This window comes from Acanthochromis polyacanthus, chromosome 9 (assembly GCF_021347895.1).
Source record: "Acanthochromis polyacanthus isolate Apoly-LR-REF ecotype Palm Island chromosome 9, KAUST_Apoly_ChrSc, whole genome shotgun sequence".
In the NCBI taxonomy this organism is placed as follows: Eukaryota; Metazoa; Chordata; class Actinopteri; family Pomacentridae; genus Acanthochromis; species Acanthochromis polyacanthus.
In genome coordinates, this window is record NC_067121.1 from 5,191,240 (window position 1) to 5,209,804 (window position 18,565).

General features: G+C 40.0%; 2 protein-coding genes across 5 annotated transcripts in view; both read right to left on the reverse strand.

Moving 5' to 3' along the window:
* The window catches only part of dusp28 (dual specificity phosphatase 28), a 41,880-nt gene extending 23,828 nt beyond the window's left edge, over positions 1 to 18,052 (reverse strand). For 2 of the 4 annotated variants that reach the window (XM_051953197.1, XM_051953200.1), the window contains exons 1-2: positions 17,923 to 18,052; positions 14,078 to 14,761 (exon numbers count right to left, since the gene is read on the reverse strand). The gene's annotated coding sequence lies outside the window, so the exon portion shown is untranslated. Of the gene's footprint in view, positions 1 to 6,789; positions 6,995 to 14,077; positions 14,762 to 17,922 lie in introns of those variants that run through there. The other 2 variants (XM_051953198.1, XM_051953199.1) reach the window with 1 other exon arrangement.
* Positions 1,905 to 6,790, reverse strand: LOC110965064 (zinc finger protein 599-like). Its single transcript, XM_051953190.1, has 2 exons — positions 6,597 to 6,790; positions 1,905 to 2,760 (listed from the first exon to the last, which is right to left on the reverse strand). The coding sequence occupies exons 1-2, from the start codon at positions 6,760 to 6,762 to the stop codon at positions 2,015 to 2,017; spliced, it is 912 nt and encodes a 303-aa protein (XP_051809150.1). The 5' UTR covers positions 6,763 to 6,790; the 3' UTR covers positions 1,905 to 2,014.
* Positions 18,053 to 18,565: the final 513 nt, after the last annotated feature.

Consider the following 18,565-nt stretch of genomic DNA (forward strand, 5'->3'; position numbering starts at 1 on the left):
TTTGTGTTCAGCACAATTTCTTCTATAACCAACTTTGAGCATCAATATTATGGGGACAGTGCTCTCTCCCTTTCTCTTCATCCTGTACACATCGGACTTCCAATACAACTCTGGGAGCTGCCACCTCCAGAAATTCTCAGATGACACAGCCATTGTAGGGTGTGTGTCTGATGGGGACGAGCTGGAGTACAGGACGGTCATCTCTGACTTTGTTGACTGGTGTGAGTGAAACCATCTGCAGCTCAGCGCCAGTAAGACGAAGGAGATGACCATCGACTTCAGCAGGAGGACACCTGAGACTGCACCGGTGAACATCCAGGGTTTGGACACTGAGATAGTGGACTCATGCAAATACCTGGGTGTTCACCTCAACAACAAACTTGACTGGTCACACAACACAGAGATCCTGTACAAGAAGGGCCAAAGTCATCTCTACCTGCTGAGGAGACTGAGGTCCTTTGGAGTGTGCAGGACTCTACTCCGGACATTTTTTGACTCTATGCTAGCGTCTGCTGTTTTCTATGCAGTGGTCTGCTGGGGAGCAGGGAGCACTGGGAGGGACAGAAAGAGACTGAACAGACTGGTGAGGAGGGCCGGTTCTGTGCTGGACTGTTCCCTGGACTCCATAGAGGAGGTGGGTGAGAGGAGGATGTTGGCAAAGCTCACATCCATCATGGACAACCCCTCCCACCCACTGCATGACACTGTGGCGTCTCAAAGTAGCTTTTTCAGCAGTAGACTGAGACACCTAACCTACAAGACGGAACACTATCGCAAGTCATTCATTCCATCTGCCATAAGACTTTATAACACCAGCATCACTGGCTGATGTTTACACAAAAATGGACTGTTTCACACAATCCCTTACCACATAATACGCACAGTTCTCTCGTACTTCACATCATTCCATAAGCCACCTTTCCCATCCTACACTCCTGGACATATTGTGGTTGCTATTATGATTAACATTATGTTGTTGTTTATTGTTCCTATTGTTGTAGGATGTATGCCGCTGTAATATGGGAAATTTCCCTGGAAACGGGGAGTAATAAAGGATTATCTTATCATAGTTTCAGCTGCAGACCTGTACCAGTTTAACGTCTATGACAGAAACAATCATTACCCTGGATGTGTTTCTGTGTTCTCATAATTCACCAGTGAAAGTTTTGCATTTTGAGTAAACTTCCAACAGTCAAATCATCTGGTTATCTTTGGAAGAGTACGACTGATAAGAATATTTCTCACTCGCTCTGGTACAGAAAAAAACAATTGCTGATGCAAAACACACTTTAAACTGCCTTTTATTAACTAGAAGACCTAATTCAACCACCTAAAAAGAGCAACAGCATTACACTTCATTCTCTGTAAAACTAGTTTCACCAACAAATGTAATTTTACTGAAAACACAGAACCTCTTTGAAAAAGTACCTCAGTTTTACTCAGTATTGTTCAGAACAAGAAACAATAACCAACAAATAAACTGAAACTATCACATGGTTCTTGGTTCAGCAGACATTTTTATGTGTCATTTTCAGTCAGTTTACAGAATATGAGGAGAGGGGGAAATTGCTGTGAGACAGTTTTGGTTGGAACGATTCAGAACTTGCTTGAGAATCTTTAAGTTTTTAATATTTCTTCAGGATCGCAGTAATTCAGTGACAGTTGGTGAAAGACAAGAACAAACTTAAGAACAAATTTGTTGCACTACGCCCCCTACAGTGTAACTCACCACTGGACAGTCTGACAGCCTGACACTGATTCTGGAGGCTGCCACAGATAGAAACCTGATTTCCTTCTCAGGATCATTCTAAGAATGACTTAACTCTGAAAGATCTACTTTTATCCTACAGCTATTCGTACAAGCATTTTCAAGAGGTTTCAAGACCATGACCTCTCACCTGTGTGAGTTCTCATGTGCTTATTTAAATTACAACTTTTGGTAAAACTTTTCCCACATATCTTACAAGAATACTTCTCACCTGTGTGAATACTCGTGTGAGCAGACAGACTACCACTATGAGCGAAACGTTTTCCACGTTTTACAAGAATACTTCTTCTCACCTGTGTGAATACTCATGTGAGCAGACAAACTACCGTTCTGAGTGAAACGTTTACCACATGTTTTGCAAGAATACGGCTTCTCACCTGTGTGAGTCCTCTTGTGGACCGTCAAAGCATCACCCCTTCTGAAACTTTTTCCACATGTGTCGCAAGAATGTGGCTTCTCACCCGTGTGAATTCTTATGTGATATTTAAGTGACGATATCTGACAGAATCTTTTCCCACAAAAGTTGCAAGCATATGGTTTCACACCTGTGTGAGTTTTCTGATGCCTCTTCATTTGGTACTTGTCTTTGAATTTTTTTCCACAGAAGTCACATTCTGTATCAGTTTTACACTGACTCTCAGATACAGGAGAGTCGTCTACCGTGTTGCCGTGACTGTTGTTGCTGTGAGGTCTCTTATCTGGGTTTGGCTCAGCATTTCCGCTTGATCCTGAGTCTACCAGCTTGCTTGCATCCAGACCTAGAGTTTCATCTACAGGAGAGTAATGAGAGGAGGGCAGGTCACTGTGTTGACTACTATCATCAATCTCTCGTTTCAGTACGAGCTGCTCTCCCTCCTGACTGGTACAGAGTTCCTCCTGATCCTCCTTCATCTGCAGATGCTCTTGGTCCAGACTTGTGTCCGTCTCCTGATTACAGAGCTGCTGGGTAGTAAGAACTTCTTCCTCCTTAAACACATGTTGCCGTGGGAGATCTGGAAGGACAACAGCACACAAGAAAAAACATGATTATTAAGATAGTAGGAAAACACACCTCTGAACAGATACTTTCAAGTTTGAACCATTAGCAGGGCCCCACTGTGCAAACATGTTGCTCACTAATGCAAGTAAAATTTTAACTGTGAAACTCGATAAATTATTTGAGTGCACCAGTGTGTGTCGCTCTTGGGTTCCGACATTAGTTAGTAAAGCTCAGTGTACAGAGCATTAAGGCAGCAGCGTGACACTTAAAAGACAGCACTAATAGTTTCATGATTTAACCTGATGACAGAACAGTAAGAGGCTGGAAAACTGACAAATACAGTTTTTAACCTAAAAATAAACTTACAGAGTAAAAAGTGGGTATAACACAGGACACCAACAATCCAATCCAACTTTATTTCTAAAGCACTTTAAAAACAACACTGTCGACCAAAGTGCTAACCATATGAAAACAAAATAAAATAAAAAATAAATAATATAGTGCGAGAATAAAAATAAGCCATAAGACACAGGTTGTACAATAAAAGTCAGCCATACACCAAGTTAAAAAAATGTGTTTTAAAAGAGATTTAAAAGCAGAGAATCAGCCAGTCTGATATTTGGTGGAAGCTCGTTCCACAGTGTAGGAGCAGCCACAGGAAAAGCACGATCTCTTCTCAGTTTCGTTTTGGTCTTTGGCACCACCAGTAAAGCCTGATCTGCCGACCTCAGTGAGTGAGATGGGATGTGGGGAACCAGCAGATCACACAAGTACAGGGGTGCCAAACCACGACGGTATTTAAAAATAAAAGAAGTTTAAAATCAATACGGAGGTGCACGGGGGGCCAGTGAAGGGATTGGAGGATGGGAGTTATGCGATTAAATTTTCGTAATCCTGTTAAAAGGCGAACGGCAGCGTTCTGAACCAGCTGTAGTCTCGACAGTGAGGTTTTGCTGAATCCCGAGTAAAGCGCGTTGCAATAATCTAAATGAGTGGTAATAAAAGCTTGGATCAAACTGATAAATGTTCAACACCAGCAAGCAGGCAAAAGCCCAAAAACTAGCAAGAAGCCAAGACAAAAACAGAATTCTTACATTCAAATAATCCTACAAATCTATGTAATAACCCATTAGCAAACCAAAATACTTCTGCTACACGAGACTAACTGAGTGAAGTAATCTTTGGCTTTGTCTTGTTACTAAATAACTGGGACCAAAGACATTTTTCCAGTTTATAGAGCATGACATTTAAAATCATAACAACACTGTATGTATGTGTTTGCTACATCTAACATTTTTGTTTAGATATCGAACTTTGACTGTATGTGTATGATAATACGATTTATGAATGTTTTAATGTGTTAAATAAAGAGAGTCTCTTTTCCAATCATCCTATAATCTTTGAAATATATTATTATTTTGACGCAATAACAACAATTCATTTAATTAACAATTGTTTTGGTCCTTGCAGATATGTCAGCAGCTAAACTGCGGATGTTTTGGGTACAGAACAGTAGAAATAATGCAGAGACGTGAGAGCAGCTGCAAAAGAGGGTTTTTTTAATTTAATGACCCATATTAACAACAGCGCCAAGATCCGTGACTTTACTGTACTCATCAGCGGCCATAGGTGTACAGACGTCAGTGTCAGAAACCTAAAAAATACAATAAACCTAAATCGCACTGCACGTGAATCAAAAGCACGTTGCATGACAGCATTTTGTGAGTAGCCTCAACAATGATTCAGCCGTGTTGTCAACAAAAAAAAAAAAGCACATCGGGAATGAAAACTTGCGTTAAAGTGAATTGGCTGGTAGGCAAAACAACTGGCATTGCCGCGCTGCTCCCTCTGGTAGTAAACCACCAGTCACATAATTTTGCCATATACCAAACCCGAGTCTGCCATAAGCCACTGCTGAATGACATATGGAAGAACCGCTCTGCCATATGTCATTGCCACCTTGTGGCCGGTGTTCAAGATTAACTGGTGATCCGATCAACTGGTGATATTCAGTGAGGAAGACAGCTGTTACAACGGCAATACATAGCATAGGTGACTGTGTTGATGCCTGTTCAAAACACACAAATGTCAATAAACTGTTCCAAAATGTTCTTGTTGCAGCTTTAACATTGTTGTTATTGCTCTGTTTGGACTCACGGGTGTTCAGTCTACCAGTAAAATACTCGGTTTAATGAGGACTTCCGCCTAACGGAGAGGAAATATCGCTTCGCTGCGGTAGAGCGTGACAATCTCCACCAGATTAACTGGTGACAGTCTGTGGCCTCAGTCCGACGGTCAGACAGAAACAGCAAGAGAAGTTCTAATACCGTTTCCAAAGCTTACTACGATAAACCAGTCGGACCTGAGTTGTTCTACTTTTAAACAGATTTTAAGTAAAACAATGACATCATATAAACCATCTGACCGCATTCTAACCAGAGGTTTCACATTCCAGCCTTCAGAACGTCGATATCCTTCATCTATTTTCCCCCGTTATTCAGGATTTATTTATTTTACTGGGGCATTGCAAGTTATAATCAACATTGTATTCTATAGAATCAATGCATTGTGACTTTATGGAACACAAAATTAAAGGTATTTTTACTTCTAAAGACCTAGAACAATAATATAGACGAGGATGTTTATTCTACAAAACCTTAACGAGCCCATCCTTGAACTATATAGCTAGCTGCTGTTTCAAACAAGATCTCACAACTCAAGACGTGAAACAATAAAATAAGAATGAATAAAAACAGACCAAATAAGATCATCTTGCGGAATTGTTCTACCATAAGTTCCATCTGCAGATTCCCTCTCAGACTAAAAACTGCCTCTTCACTGAACACCTTTACTCTTATATATACTTATGACTACCAATAGCTGTGAATACCCCCATTTTATTAGCTTTATTTGACAGGTAAATAGAGAGACGGACGGAAAAGTAGGGAAAAAACCTACAGCAGGAAGCCGTGAGCTGGAGTTGAACCCGATCCACTGCATCGGGTTTATAGATCTCCTGTTGAGTCAGCTGAGCTAACGTCCCAGTGTATGTGATATACTGAAAGGAATCGGTGTCTTTTCTCAATGACATGTCAGTTTAGAGTAGTATGACACAACAAAGTTCTGCTGCTGGTTTGAACATGAATGTCCTGTGAATTTTGCTAAACTGCTGCATTTCAAATCCAATACGTTAAAATACTGCTGGGCTGTTAAAGTAAAATTTTGACGTTTGTGTTATTTAAATAAGACAGTGTAGCTACAATGTAATCTAAACCTGCCAATACTGTATCAATATATTGATGTTATACTGCAACACTTCGGCATTCTGTTATCACACAGCTTGGTGAACTTCTTGTTAAATAACGTGTACATCGTGTCTTGGTCTCCTGTCTGCTGCTTTAACAGGTTTTGACAGTGATCACAGGTCCACTAGTTCCAACCGCGGTTACGTAGTTTTCTTTCTTGTTGCCTGACAGCGCATGACTCTTACGATGAGAATGCGACTTATTTCCAGATATTTTTGTCAGGACCAAAATGAATAAAACAGCAGAAATCTCATTTTTAGGAGCGAAGTTGTTCCATTGTTTATTTCCTGGTTAGTCGGTAAGGGGTCCTGAAAAGCCACGCCTACGAAACATCTGTCTCAGAAACGCTGAAATCACCAGTTGATCGGATCACCAGTTAATCTAGAACACCGGCCAAAAGCCTTTTTGGGATCTCGGCGTCTCTCCATATTAAACCAGCTCTATTTGATCCTCAATGTTTCAGTGCAACTCAGAGCTCTGGTTAGGATCCTACATGAGTCTTATTCATTATTTAGTTCATTCAGACCATCACAGTTGTACATACCTGCTGTGTGTTGTGGTATCTGTGGTTTCCAGATGTTATCCAGCAGTCTGCGCTGACGGTCGATCTCCTCCTCGTACCAGACGATAGTTTTTTCAAACTCTGAGAATATTTCTTCTGCAGCAGCAGTTAGTCGCTCGTTTATAAAAAGTCTCAATGTTGAAGACATTTTTAGTTTCACTACTGAAGTGTTCACCTGCGACACCAACCACAAAACCGTCCTGAAGAAGGTCCCCACACCGGCTAAGCTAACGCTGCTGGGATCAATGGGATCTTTTCAGGGTTTACTTCCGCCTGGTGTCACACTGTGAAGGTCCGGCAGAGCACAATGGTAAGCCCATTTTTCTGGCATCAGATCAGCTTTAGTAGCTCCAGGTAAAACTGATCTCAATCGCGCGACATGAAGGGGAGAGTTTTGGAGGATTTGACACTGATTTTTATGTTTCTCTTTCTGTTTATGAGAAAAGAGAAGAGCATTTTTTTCCTTATTTATCCCTTGTGATCCTCCTTTAATACTGCCAGGACTCTAATATGCCCAGCTCCAGGTTGCTAGGTTTTTCTTCTGTCCGCTGCATCTTTATACATTTTCTCTCTTAAAAAACGTATTTTGTACCTTATTAGAAAATTGCTATTATTTCTGCATAAAGTAAGAACACATAACTACATGAACAAAGAATAAATATGACTCCATCAATATGACTCCTCAATATATGACTCCACTCCATTGTTTGTATCTTCAAGGTATCTGAGGTTCAAACCTTCATGCTGCTTCCTCCCATTATTATTATTTTTTCCCCCTTTATTGATAAATTGTTTAACATAACTTTGTGGAACACAATCTCAATGGCATTTGGTAAGAAACAGAATTAAAGTAAAGTAAAAAAAAGAATAAAAAAACATAAAGGAAATGAATACATCAGGATAAAACAGAGCTCTAGCTTATTTTGCAGATTGTAATTTTCAATCAAGTTGAACAGTTTCATTGCGTGCTCAGTTTTCATTTTTTTAAGGGCTTTGTTGAAAGATAGAAATTCCTCATGAAACACATAAAACCTAGGATTTACCATCGTGTATTTGCGTTTATGTATATTAAATTTCCCGGGAATGAGAATATTGTTAATCAGGAAGTCATAGTCCTTGTTTTCTGATACAAAACCATAAACAACATCTTTCTGAAGAAAGGGTTCAAGTAGAATATTGGTGTGAAGCCAGTCATGTATATCAGTCCAAAGTGCTTCTGTGAACATACACAGAAAGAACAGATGATCTGTAGTTTCTATTCCCCCACAAAATACACAGTTCTTTGTGTCAAATCCAAATCGTTGATGTAAAAAGTCATTCGAGGGATACACACCATTCAAAATTTTAAAATGCAATTCTTTAGCTTTCGGAGTGATAGGATATTTTAGATACTTAGAACGCAAAGAGTGTATGATGTCCCAGGAAAATACATGAGCAATAGTGTTTTGGAATGATAGCATTGGATATGAGATTTTATCATACATTTTCCTAATTGTTTTGTTAGGGGTTTTGGTGCAGATGAAATCACACTCACCCACAAAAAGACGAGGAAGACAGGGAGTGACATCCGTGGAATTTGAAAGGATGCCTCTAATTAGACCTAAAAAGGAGGCAGGAATTGCTTTGGTAATAGAAGTGAAGGATTTATGATTGATATTTAGGTTATATTTCAAACAAAAGTTTTCGTGAGACTTCTTACATCCTTCTCCACCAACAAAATGAATTACGGACCAGGGGCCTCATTTATAAAGCTTGCGTACGCACAAAACAGGGCTAGAAAGTGGTGTAAATCACAACCTTTGCGTAGAAAGTGGTGTACACTGTGTACGTTGTGATTTCCAAAAACAAACTTGGCGTGAGAATGTGCGCACCGGTGCGCCAACTTTGATGCTTGCTTACGCACATTTTGGAGACAGAGGGAACGGCAGTGCCGGAGGGTGAAGTGGTGAATTGAAACCAGACTGATCTCAAACCTTTATTGTCATTTCATATTAGACTTGTAGAGCCGGATAATCATAAACCCTCATTGTTGTAGATGTTCGTATAGTGCGCCATTCGGCCTACGACTGTATTTGCAGAACTATGTTCATATATCAAACTTCCATCTTCAAATGATATAATAGAGCGGTGAGTGGCACTGATTGATTGCTAATTTGGAAAAGGCCTGTGACAATCAGTCCAATCGCTGATCGAGCGGATAAATAGCGGGTGACAGCCGTGTGCAATGTGGCACAATGGATGTGCTGGCATTGCTGGAAGATCATGTTAAGAATGGAGAGAGTTTTTAGGGATCACAGGGATTTCCTGGTCCATGATGATGACTGGCTAATAAGCTGATTCAGATTCCCCAGAGCAGTGCTCTTGGATCTATGTGCTGAACTGGGCCGTCTTAGACAGACCCACCCACCGAAACCACGCCATCCAGGTACAGACACAGGAGCTGATGACTCGGGGGTTTCTGGCGACACCGGCTCCTTCCAGCGGGAACTGGCCGACAGGTATGTGTTTTATATGAAGAATATATGAGGTTACATTTGCTGTCTACATCCTATCTGGGTCTGATATACAGTTACATGATGTCCTTTAGGTCTGGGATATCACAACCAGCGCAATAATACCAGCTGTTTTGGATGACAATATAAACATGACCAGTCAGTACATCAGGTTTCCTTACACTGTGGGTGAACAGGCCGACATTAAACGGCAATTTGCAGCAATGTCCGGTTTCCCAAATGTAATCGGCGTAACTGACTGCACTCATGTTGCTGTAAGGGCTCCGAGTGAAAATGAATTTGTCTACGTGAACCAAAAAAATGTACATTCAATCAATGTACAAATTATTTGTACATCGGACATCCATCCATCCTCTCTACACCGCTTTATCCTCACTAGGGTCGCGGGGGGTGCTGGAGCCTATCCCAGCTGACTCGGGCGAAGGCAGGGGACACCCTGGACAGGTCGCCAGTCTGTCACATCGGACATGATCATAACAAATTTAGTGGCAGGGTAGCCTGAGTCAACACATGATTCATTCATCCTGACACACAGCAGTGAAAAGACTGCAGGGGGCGCTGTGTAAAATGCCGTGGATCAGCAGCTTAATTATATGCAGATACATTCATAAGTTACTTTGCATTGACCATTCATGGTAAAATGTGGGTGTGTTGTGGGCGGAATGTGAGGTGGATCCACCTGTGCAATCTTCCAGCTGGTGTGTGATTTATCAAGAAATTGCGTGCAGCTGTGCTTACACACAGTTTTAGAAATCAGGGGCGAAGGGTGTACGCGCATTTCAGATTTTCGGCATACGCAAACTTTTAGTATGGATCCTACGCAATGTTTTATAAATGAGGCCCCAGATGTTTTTATCCATCAAATTCTTATTGCACAATGACTTGTTTTTGATCACAATATATCTATTGTTCCATATCGGTGTGTTGTGTGGAGTGAAATTATGATTGTACAATATCTTCCAATAAAAGAGAACTTGTTGGTGAAGGAGGGATAGATTAACAGGTAAACTTTGAATGGTGAAGTCACATCTTAATAAAAAATTGATACCTCCTAACTTCTAGAAAACTTCTCTGGGAATATGAAACCAAAAACTGTTGTTGCTTAAAAGGGATTTTAACCAATTCATTTTCAGGGTTCCATTCATGAAATCAAAGTCTATGGCTTGCAAACCTCCATTTTCATTTTCTTTGGTCATATCTGCTTTTTTTAAAAAAAATATATAGTTTTATTCAATTTTTCACATTTAAAATTCCAAACATGAACACAAACACTGCCAGTGGAAAAGTATCTTCACATAGAATTTTAAAAAATGAATGCATACAATCCACATAGTACAAATACAAGAGTTCCAGCAGTCCAAAGTGAGCAGACTAGACAGTTCAGTCCCCTTCGGCTTGATATGATCAACAAAGGGACCCCAGATTGTTTTAAATTTATCTTGAGTATCAGACAGACCATACCGGATCTCTTCAAGATATAAACAAGACATCATATCGTTCAGCCATTTATAATAACTAGGAGGCGTAGTGGACTTCCATCCATTCTCTATACACCGCTTTATCCTCACTAGGGTCATGGGGGGTGCTGGAGTCTATCCCAGCTGACTCCGGCGAAGCCAGGGGACACCCTGGACAGGTCACCAGTCTGTCACAGGGCTAGTAGTGGACTTCCATTCTCTCAAAATGACCCTCTTTGCAATAGTCATGCCAAACATGATGGCTTGCTGAGCTGACTGGGAGCATGACACAGTTTGATCTGAACAGCCAAGTATCACCGTTAAAACATCTGGTGTTATGGTCTTCTTATATACCGTACTGTACAATTGAAAAATTTCAGACCAGATGTTTTTAAGCAAGGGACAGAAAAAGAATAAATGCCCTAATGTACCATTACTCACTTTGCATTTGAAATGGAAGGAAAAAGTCTATTAAGCCTAGTCTTAGAATAATGTAAGCGATGTACAACTTTAAACTGTATAAGCTGAAGTCTGGCATTTATTGAACATGAATTTATACCTCTTAAGGCTCTGTCCCATAGATCAACTGAGATCTCTACCCCCACATCTCTTGTCCAAGCCTCATTAACATGATTTGATGAAGTTGGTTTTGAAAAAAGACTGACGAATTGTGAAACCAAATGCTTGGAGGTTTCCTCAAAAACTCGTAAAAATTATGTTGTATTGATAATTTGTCAAAATGAGTAAGGGAGTGTCTCACAAAATGTCTAATCTGCAAATACCTAAAGAAATGACCATGTGGGAGACTAAACTTTGTCTGCAATTGCCTAAATGATGCAAATTCATTACCTCCGCCAGGAGGTTATGTAATCACCGGAGTTTGTTTGTCTGTTTGTCCTTTAACAGCATAACTCAAAAAGTTACGGACGGATTTTCACCAAATTTTTCAAAGAGCAAAAGTAACAATCGATTAGATTTTGGAGGTGATCCGGATCACCGTCTGGATCCAGGATTTTTTTTGAAGGACTCTGTACAATTGAGAGATGCCAAAACCGGTGTTTTGGCGCGATTTCGGAACAAGATTTGCTTCCTAGCGTCCTGAGATTTGGATACAGACCACAACAAAGAGCGATCGCCAGGTAATGTGGAGGTTTGCATTCACTTCTCATCTCTAGTATGTTGTGGGACACTCATTGAGACTATCTGAGCCGGTCAGTGTGGAGCAAAAGCACGTTAGGGCGGACTTTGACGCGGGGGGGCCAGCTGCCCCATACTTTTCGCTAGCCGAGCTGCTAGCCGAGCTGCTAGCTGAGCTGCTAGCTGAGCTGCTAAGCTGCCTGCCTGGCTAAATACTGGAGCTATGTCGAAAATTCATTTCTCCATCACTCACATGTATGAAATTACATATGGAAGCAGACCCCAGGTTGAAAAAAAAACGAAGTTCCCCTTTAAATAGAAGCACCCGCTGCATCGACCAGCATGTATGGAAAATCCTTCATCATCCGGTGTTCTACAAACATCAAACTAACAAAAAGAAAGTTTCAGATTTCATTCTTTCAACATTTTTTCTGCACAAATTTTTAAGATGCATAGAAATGAAAACCTGCATGTGTACATTCACAAAAGGACTTGATTTAAAGTTAAAACAGATTGTAATTTTTTTTTAAAGTGTAATAAGTGCTTTGAGGAGGAATACTCATATGAACCTTTTTCATGATACTGGCTTTTTAATGGTGCCTTAACTCGGTTTTGTTTTTTAATGATGATACATAGTGCCCAATTCTTTACTTTGAAAATAGAAGATGAATGTGTTGAGTCTCTAGCAGATTTTACGTCTATGTAGAGTATCTGGTCTAATGAGATTTACATACAAAAATAAGCAGTGAGATCTTCATTTTTTGTGTCTTTACAAAGAAAATAAAAGCCTCCCCAATTTGAAAAACGGTTTACCTGGTAAGTCTGACTCAGTTTTATATAATAAAAATGTGATAAATAGAAAAACAGTCCCTCAGCACTGTTTGTCCACTTCCCCTTAACTTTTTCCTTCAGTCAGAAGCTAACTTTAGCATTGTCTAGTAATACAGATCTTGTATCGGAAACCTCTGCAAATGAATTACTGGTAATATTACAATTCTAATTCCTAACACTGTTAACTTATCAATGGGTCATTCCACCCAACCCCCTCAGCTGATTGTTACTGTACACTAACTTTAGTATATTTAATAAGCCATGCTAATTTCTACCTTCACATGATGAATATTTACAGAGCTACGTGAATTATTCCAGCATTACTGAGCCTCTGAACTTCATCAGTACAGCAGATGGACACATGAAGTTCTCAGGGCTCAAAAACACATCAGAGTTCCCTTAAAAACTGCAACCAGATCAATTTTACATCCAATCCAAGAGTCAGAATATAAAGCTAAAATCTGCTTTGTGTCCAGCACAATTTCTTCTATAACCAACTTTGAGCATCAATATTATGAAAATATCATAGTTTCAACTGCAGACCTGTACCAGTTTAACATCTCTTACATAGAAACAACCATTATTACCCTGGATGCGTTTCTGTGTTCTGGTAATTCACCAGTGAAACTTTTGCATTTTGAGTAAACTATCAACAGTCGTATCATCCGGTTATCTTTGGAAGAGTTCGACTGATAAGAATATTTCTCACTAGCTCTGGTACAGAAAAAACAACAGTTTCTGCAAAGTTTTTGATGCAAAACACACTTTAAACTGCCTTTTATTAACTAGAAGACCTAATTCAACCACTTAGAGAGAGCAACAGTTCATTCTCTGTAAAACTACTTTCACCTACAAATGTCATTTCACTGAAAACACAGAACCTCTTTGAAAAAGCACCTGACTCAGTATTGTTCAGGACAAGAACCAATAATCAACAAATAAACTGAAACTATCACATGGTTCTTGGTTCAGCAGACATTTTTATGTGTCATTTTCAGTCAGTTTACAGAATATGAGGAGAGGGGGAAATTGCTGTGAGACAGTTTTGGTTGGAACGATTCAGAACTTGCTGGAGAATCTTTAAGTTTTTAATATTTCTTCAGGATCACAGTAATTCAGTGACAGGTGGTGAAAGACAAGAACAAACTTAAGAACAAATTTGTTGCACTACGCCCCCTACAGTGTAACTCACCACTGGACAGTCTGACAGCCTGACACTGATTCTGGAGGCTGCCACAGATAGAAACCTGATTTCCTTCTCAGGATCATTCTAAGAATGACTTAACTCTGAAAGATCTACTTTTATCCTACAGCTACTCTAGTATTTTCAAGAGGTTTCAAGACCATGACCTCTCACCTGTGTGAGTTCTCATGTGCGTATTTAAATTACCACTTTTAGTAAAACTTTTCCCACATATCCTACAAGAATACTTCTTCTCACCTGTGTGAATACTCATGTGAGCAGACAAACTACCATTCTGAGTGAAACGTTTACCACATGTTTTGCAAGAATACGGCTTCTCACCTGTGTGAGTCCTCTTGTGGACCGTCAAACCATCACTAGTTCTGAAACTTTTTCCACATGTGTCACAAGAATGTGGCTTCTCACCCGTGTGAATTCTTATGTGATATTTAAGTGACGATATCTGACAGAATCTTTTCCCACAAAAGTTGCAAGCATATGGTTTCACACCTGTGTGAGTTCTCTGATGCCTCTTCATTTGGTACTTGTCTTTGAAATTTTTTCCACAGAAGTCACATTCTGTATCAGTTTTACACTGACTCTTGGATACAGGAGAGTCGTCTACCATGTTGCTGTGACTGTTGTTGCTGTGAGGTCTCTTATCCGAGTTTGGCTCAGCATTTCCGCTTGATCCTGAGTCTATCAGCTTGCTTGCATCCAGACCTAGAGTTTCATCTACAGGAGAGTAATGAGAGGAGGGCAGGTCACTGTGTTGACTACTATCATCAATCTCTCGTTTCAGTACGAGCTGCTCTCCCTCCTGACTGGTACAGAGTTCCTCCTGCTCATCTTTAATTTGTGAAGGCTGTGGGTCCTTTTGGTTCAGACCAGTGCAGAGTTCCTCCTGTTCCTCTTTCATCTGCAGATGCTCTTGGTCGTCCACGTCCAGACTTGAGTTCTTCTCCTGATTACAGAGCTGCTGGGTAGTGAGAACTTCCTCCTTAAACACATGCTGCCGTGGGAGATCTGGAAGGACGACGGTGCACAAGACAAACATAATAAGGTAGAATGAATACACACCTCTGAACAGATGCTTTCTGGTTTGAACCATTAGAAGGGCCTTACTGTGCAAACGTGTCGCTCACTAATGCAAATAAAATTTCAATTGTGAAATTCGATCAATTATTTCAGTGCACCAGTGTGTGTCGCTCCTGTTAGCAAAGCTCAGTGTACAGAGCATTAAGGCAGCAGCGTCACACTTAAAGACAGTGCTAATAGTTTCATGATTTAACCTGATGACAGAACAGTAAGAAGCTGGAAAACTGAGAAATACAACCAATCAGATCAATCAAAATCCAGCAAATTTCACTGGATTTTGGTTGATTTTTATGTGAATGTCCTTAAAGAAAATATTAGAAGTTTTACTGACATACATGTAATCATTTTAGATATATTTAGGATTTTTTGCGAAGATTTTTACTCATTTCTTTGATAATACAGCGCCCTCTCTAATTATTGGCACCCCTGGTTAAGATGTGTTCTTTAGCTTCTAATAAATTCTGTTTTATGATTTATGATTTTATTGGAAAATCCAACCTTTAATTCAAATGCATTTATTCAGTGGGGGGAGGGAAATCACACATTAAGAAATATGAGAGCAGTGTAGGATCTCCCCTGATGCCATTTAGACACCGGTGGGGTGGACGTGCAGATGAGAAGAGGAGAGACCTGTCACCTAATCATATTTAACACGAAAACATGTCCACAGTTCGCTACTTAATCACATTAAACCCGAAAAACAGTAGAAAACAACAAAAAAACAGTAAACGTACAACAGAAAAGCCGTCAAGCGGCCACAGAGTGAAACGTACGGCGCACGCGTTCACGTGAAAATACTACAACAATCCACATTTTCCACCACACAAGGTGGTTGGTCATCCAGCAACATGAACTCGACAATTTTCTCTGTTACATTTTGGCGTTGGAGCGAGTTTTGTACTCTTCTGTAGTGCTTCCTGCAACGATGGCTGCCGCAGTTCACTTTTTTTTTTGCACTCGCCTGTAAAAAGTCTCCGTACTGCTTCCATGATGCTTCTGCAAATGCTTTATTAAGTTCGTTGTGTTAAAATGTCCGGTTTTGCTGCCACCCCTTGAGACACTCATTTTGCAAACGTTGCACTCAGCTATTTTACTTTTCTCCTCCGTTCGCATATACGGCAGACATGACCAGCTGTGCAGCCGGCTTCTGTTCACTCTATGCTCACGTGACGAAAACACGGGCACATGGCAACCATGGCAACAGCTCGTCTGTGTCAGTTGTTAGGAAATAACTATCTGCCCCTGACAGCGACGTCTGAACCTCATCTCTAACTTTTATATACAAACTTGGCATCGCCGTTTGTATGTGAAATGTTTCCGTCCAGGCAGCTTGTACTGCGCATCTGGGACCTTTACCATGTACTTAAAGGACTTTTTTTCCACCGTGTGGAAAGAGACCATTTCCTTCACCAGGTATTTTGTCACAGCATCAGTGCAGATTTTCTGACGGACACTGTCCCTCTTGTACTTTGTGCCTTGGCGAAGGCCCCCATTATTGTCGGCTGCGTGTAACTGGCGGTTGACTTTGTTGTTGTTGGTCCTGCATCGGTGTCAGTGGGAGGCTTTGAAACTGTTGCACTGAGTGAACTCGGAGCCAAATTCATCCTCGCAGCAGTGAGTGGGTGGTTGATTCGGAGATGCGTCCTTAGGTTAGAGGTGTTTCCATCTCTTGCGATCACCTTTTGATTGCATAATTTACAAATTGCTTCATCAGTATTTACCGGCTCTCCTTTCTCGTTTGCCTGGAACCCGAAATACTCCCAAACTGCAGAAGTTGTGTTCTTTTTTGACACCAAGTCACTCCGTGCGGGATCTGCCATCTTCCCCCTCCTCAACCACAACCACACATAAGTGCTACTGGACATAGAATCAATTTTAGGCATTAAATGACATATTTAATCCTTATCTCCTGTATAAGAGCATTGCATTTTTTTCATGACGGTATTGGAACTGATACCGCTGCTATTTTTAAACACCGGCAGTATACGGTATTACCGTAATCCCACCCAAGCCTAATGGATGAATGGATGGATTATGTTATTAGTAATACAAAAATACCCCTTGGTACTGTGTGTTGTGCAACAACCACAGTTGAAGAGGCTGTACACAAGTTAGGCTCTTATCAGATATAAGACGGGTTTGGTATGGGGTAAGGATCCAATACTGTTTCAAAACTAATTCCAGAAAAACTGTCTATTGTTTTGAATTTGTTTTGTTGTGACATTTTTTTTTTAAAACAGATAAAATGATCACCCACTGTTTTTAGGGACTCAGTTTTATTACATTTGGGTTGTTTATTGCCATATGATGTTGTGTACAATATTTAGTGTGTGCTTGTATGTGAAGTTTATGGATTGCGTAAACTAGCTTTGATGGCACTTTTCTTGATGTATGTGGTATATTTTATATAACACACAGGAAAAATGGCATAGGGGCATAGTGCACTTGTTTGTCCAAACACATAGTTCTGTATAGTAATGGAATTTACAATCAGCAGGACCCATGCTGGTCAGACCGTCAGGTTTTTTTACCTCCAAGTATTGTCTGTACAGTCCGTAACTAAAAAAAATATTACTCTCAGTTTAACATCATGGTATAAATGAATCAATTACCACTGAAACTTTGCAAGAAGGTGTCTTATCATCTTTCTTCTCAATCATCATTACTTGAGGGGACAGTCTAAACAGTTTGTTTGGTACATTGGTGTTATCTGATACTCTTTGGTAAGGATTATAAATTCCATTACTATACTGAATTATGTGTTTGGACAAACATGTTATTGAATTCTATTACTAATAAAATAATTATAAAAACATAAAAATCCTTAAAATTCTTATTTTCAATTTAGCAACAAACAAAGAGTTGTAGTATGACCAGCAGGAGACAATGGAAGGCTCCAGTGACTTTGGTGACTCTACAGTGTGTAAGAGCGATGCCGGAAGTCCGAATCTGTGAATATCTTTCCAACTTTACCTAACTGCAGCTCTGTTTGATGCTAAATGTTCCAGTGCAACTCAGAGCTCAGGTTATTGTCCTACATGTGTCACATTCATTATTTAGTTCATTCAGACCATCACAGTTGTACATACCTGCTGTGTGTTGTGTTATCTGTGGTTTCCAGATAACATCCAGCAGTCTGCGCTGACGGTCGATCTCCTCCTCGTACCGGACGATGGCTTTTTCAAACTCTAAGAATATTTCTTCTGCAGCAGCAGTTAGTCGCTCGTTTATAAAATGTCTCAATGTTGAAGACATTTTTAGTTTAACTACTGAAATATTCACCTGCGACACCAACAACAAAACCGTCCTGAAGAACGTCCCCACACATCTAACGCTGCCGGTATCTTTTAATTGTGTACTTCCGCCTGGTGTCACACTGTGAAGGTCCGGCAGAAAACTATAGTGACTTTACCTCAGTCCCGTGCGTCTTTTTTTTCTCTCTCTCTTAAAAAACATAAATTGTAACTTATTAGAAAATTGTTATTATTGATGCTTAAATCAAGAATACACAAATAAATAAACAAATGATAAATATATTTATGATAAAAGTGAAAGAAAGTTAATAATGTTTTGTTTACATGTTTCAGTCTGATAGTGATTAGCGCTAAAATACTGGACATTTACATCTAAACAATACTATCTATAACATTTGTAAAATTACCGTCATTAGTTTGTGCAATTTTAATTTCCAGAGCATGTGTTGCATTTCATTTTATGTGCAATATCTCAAAT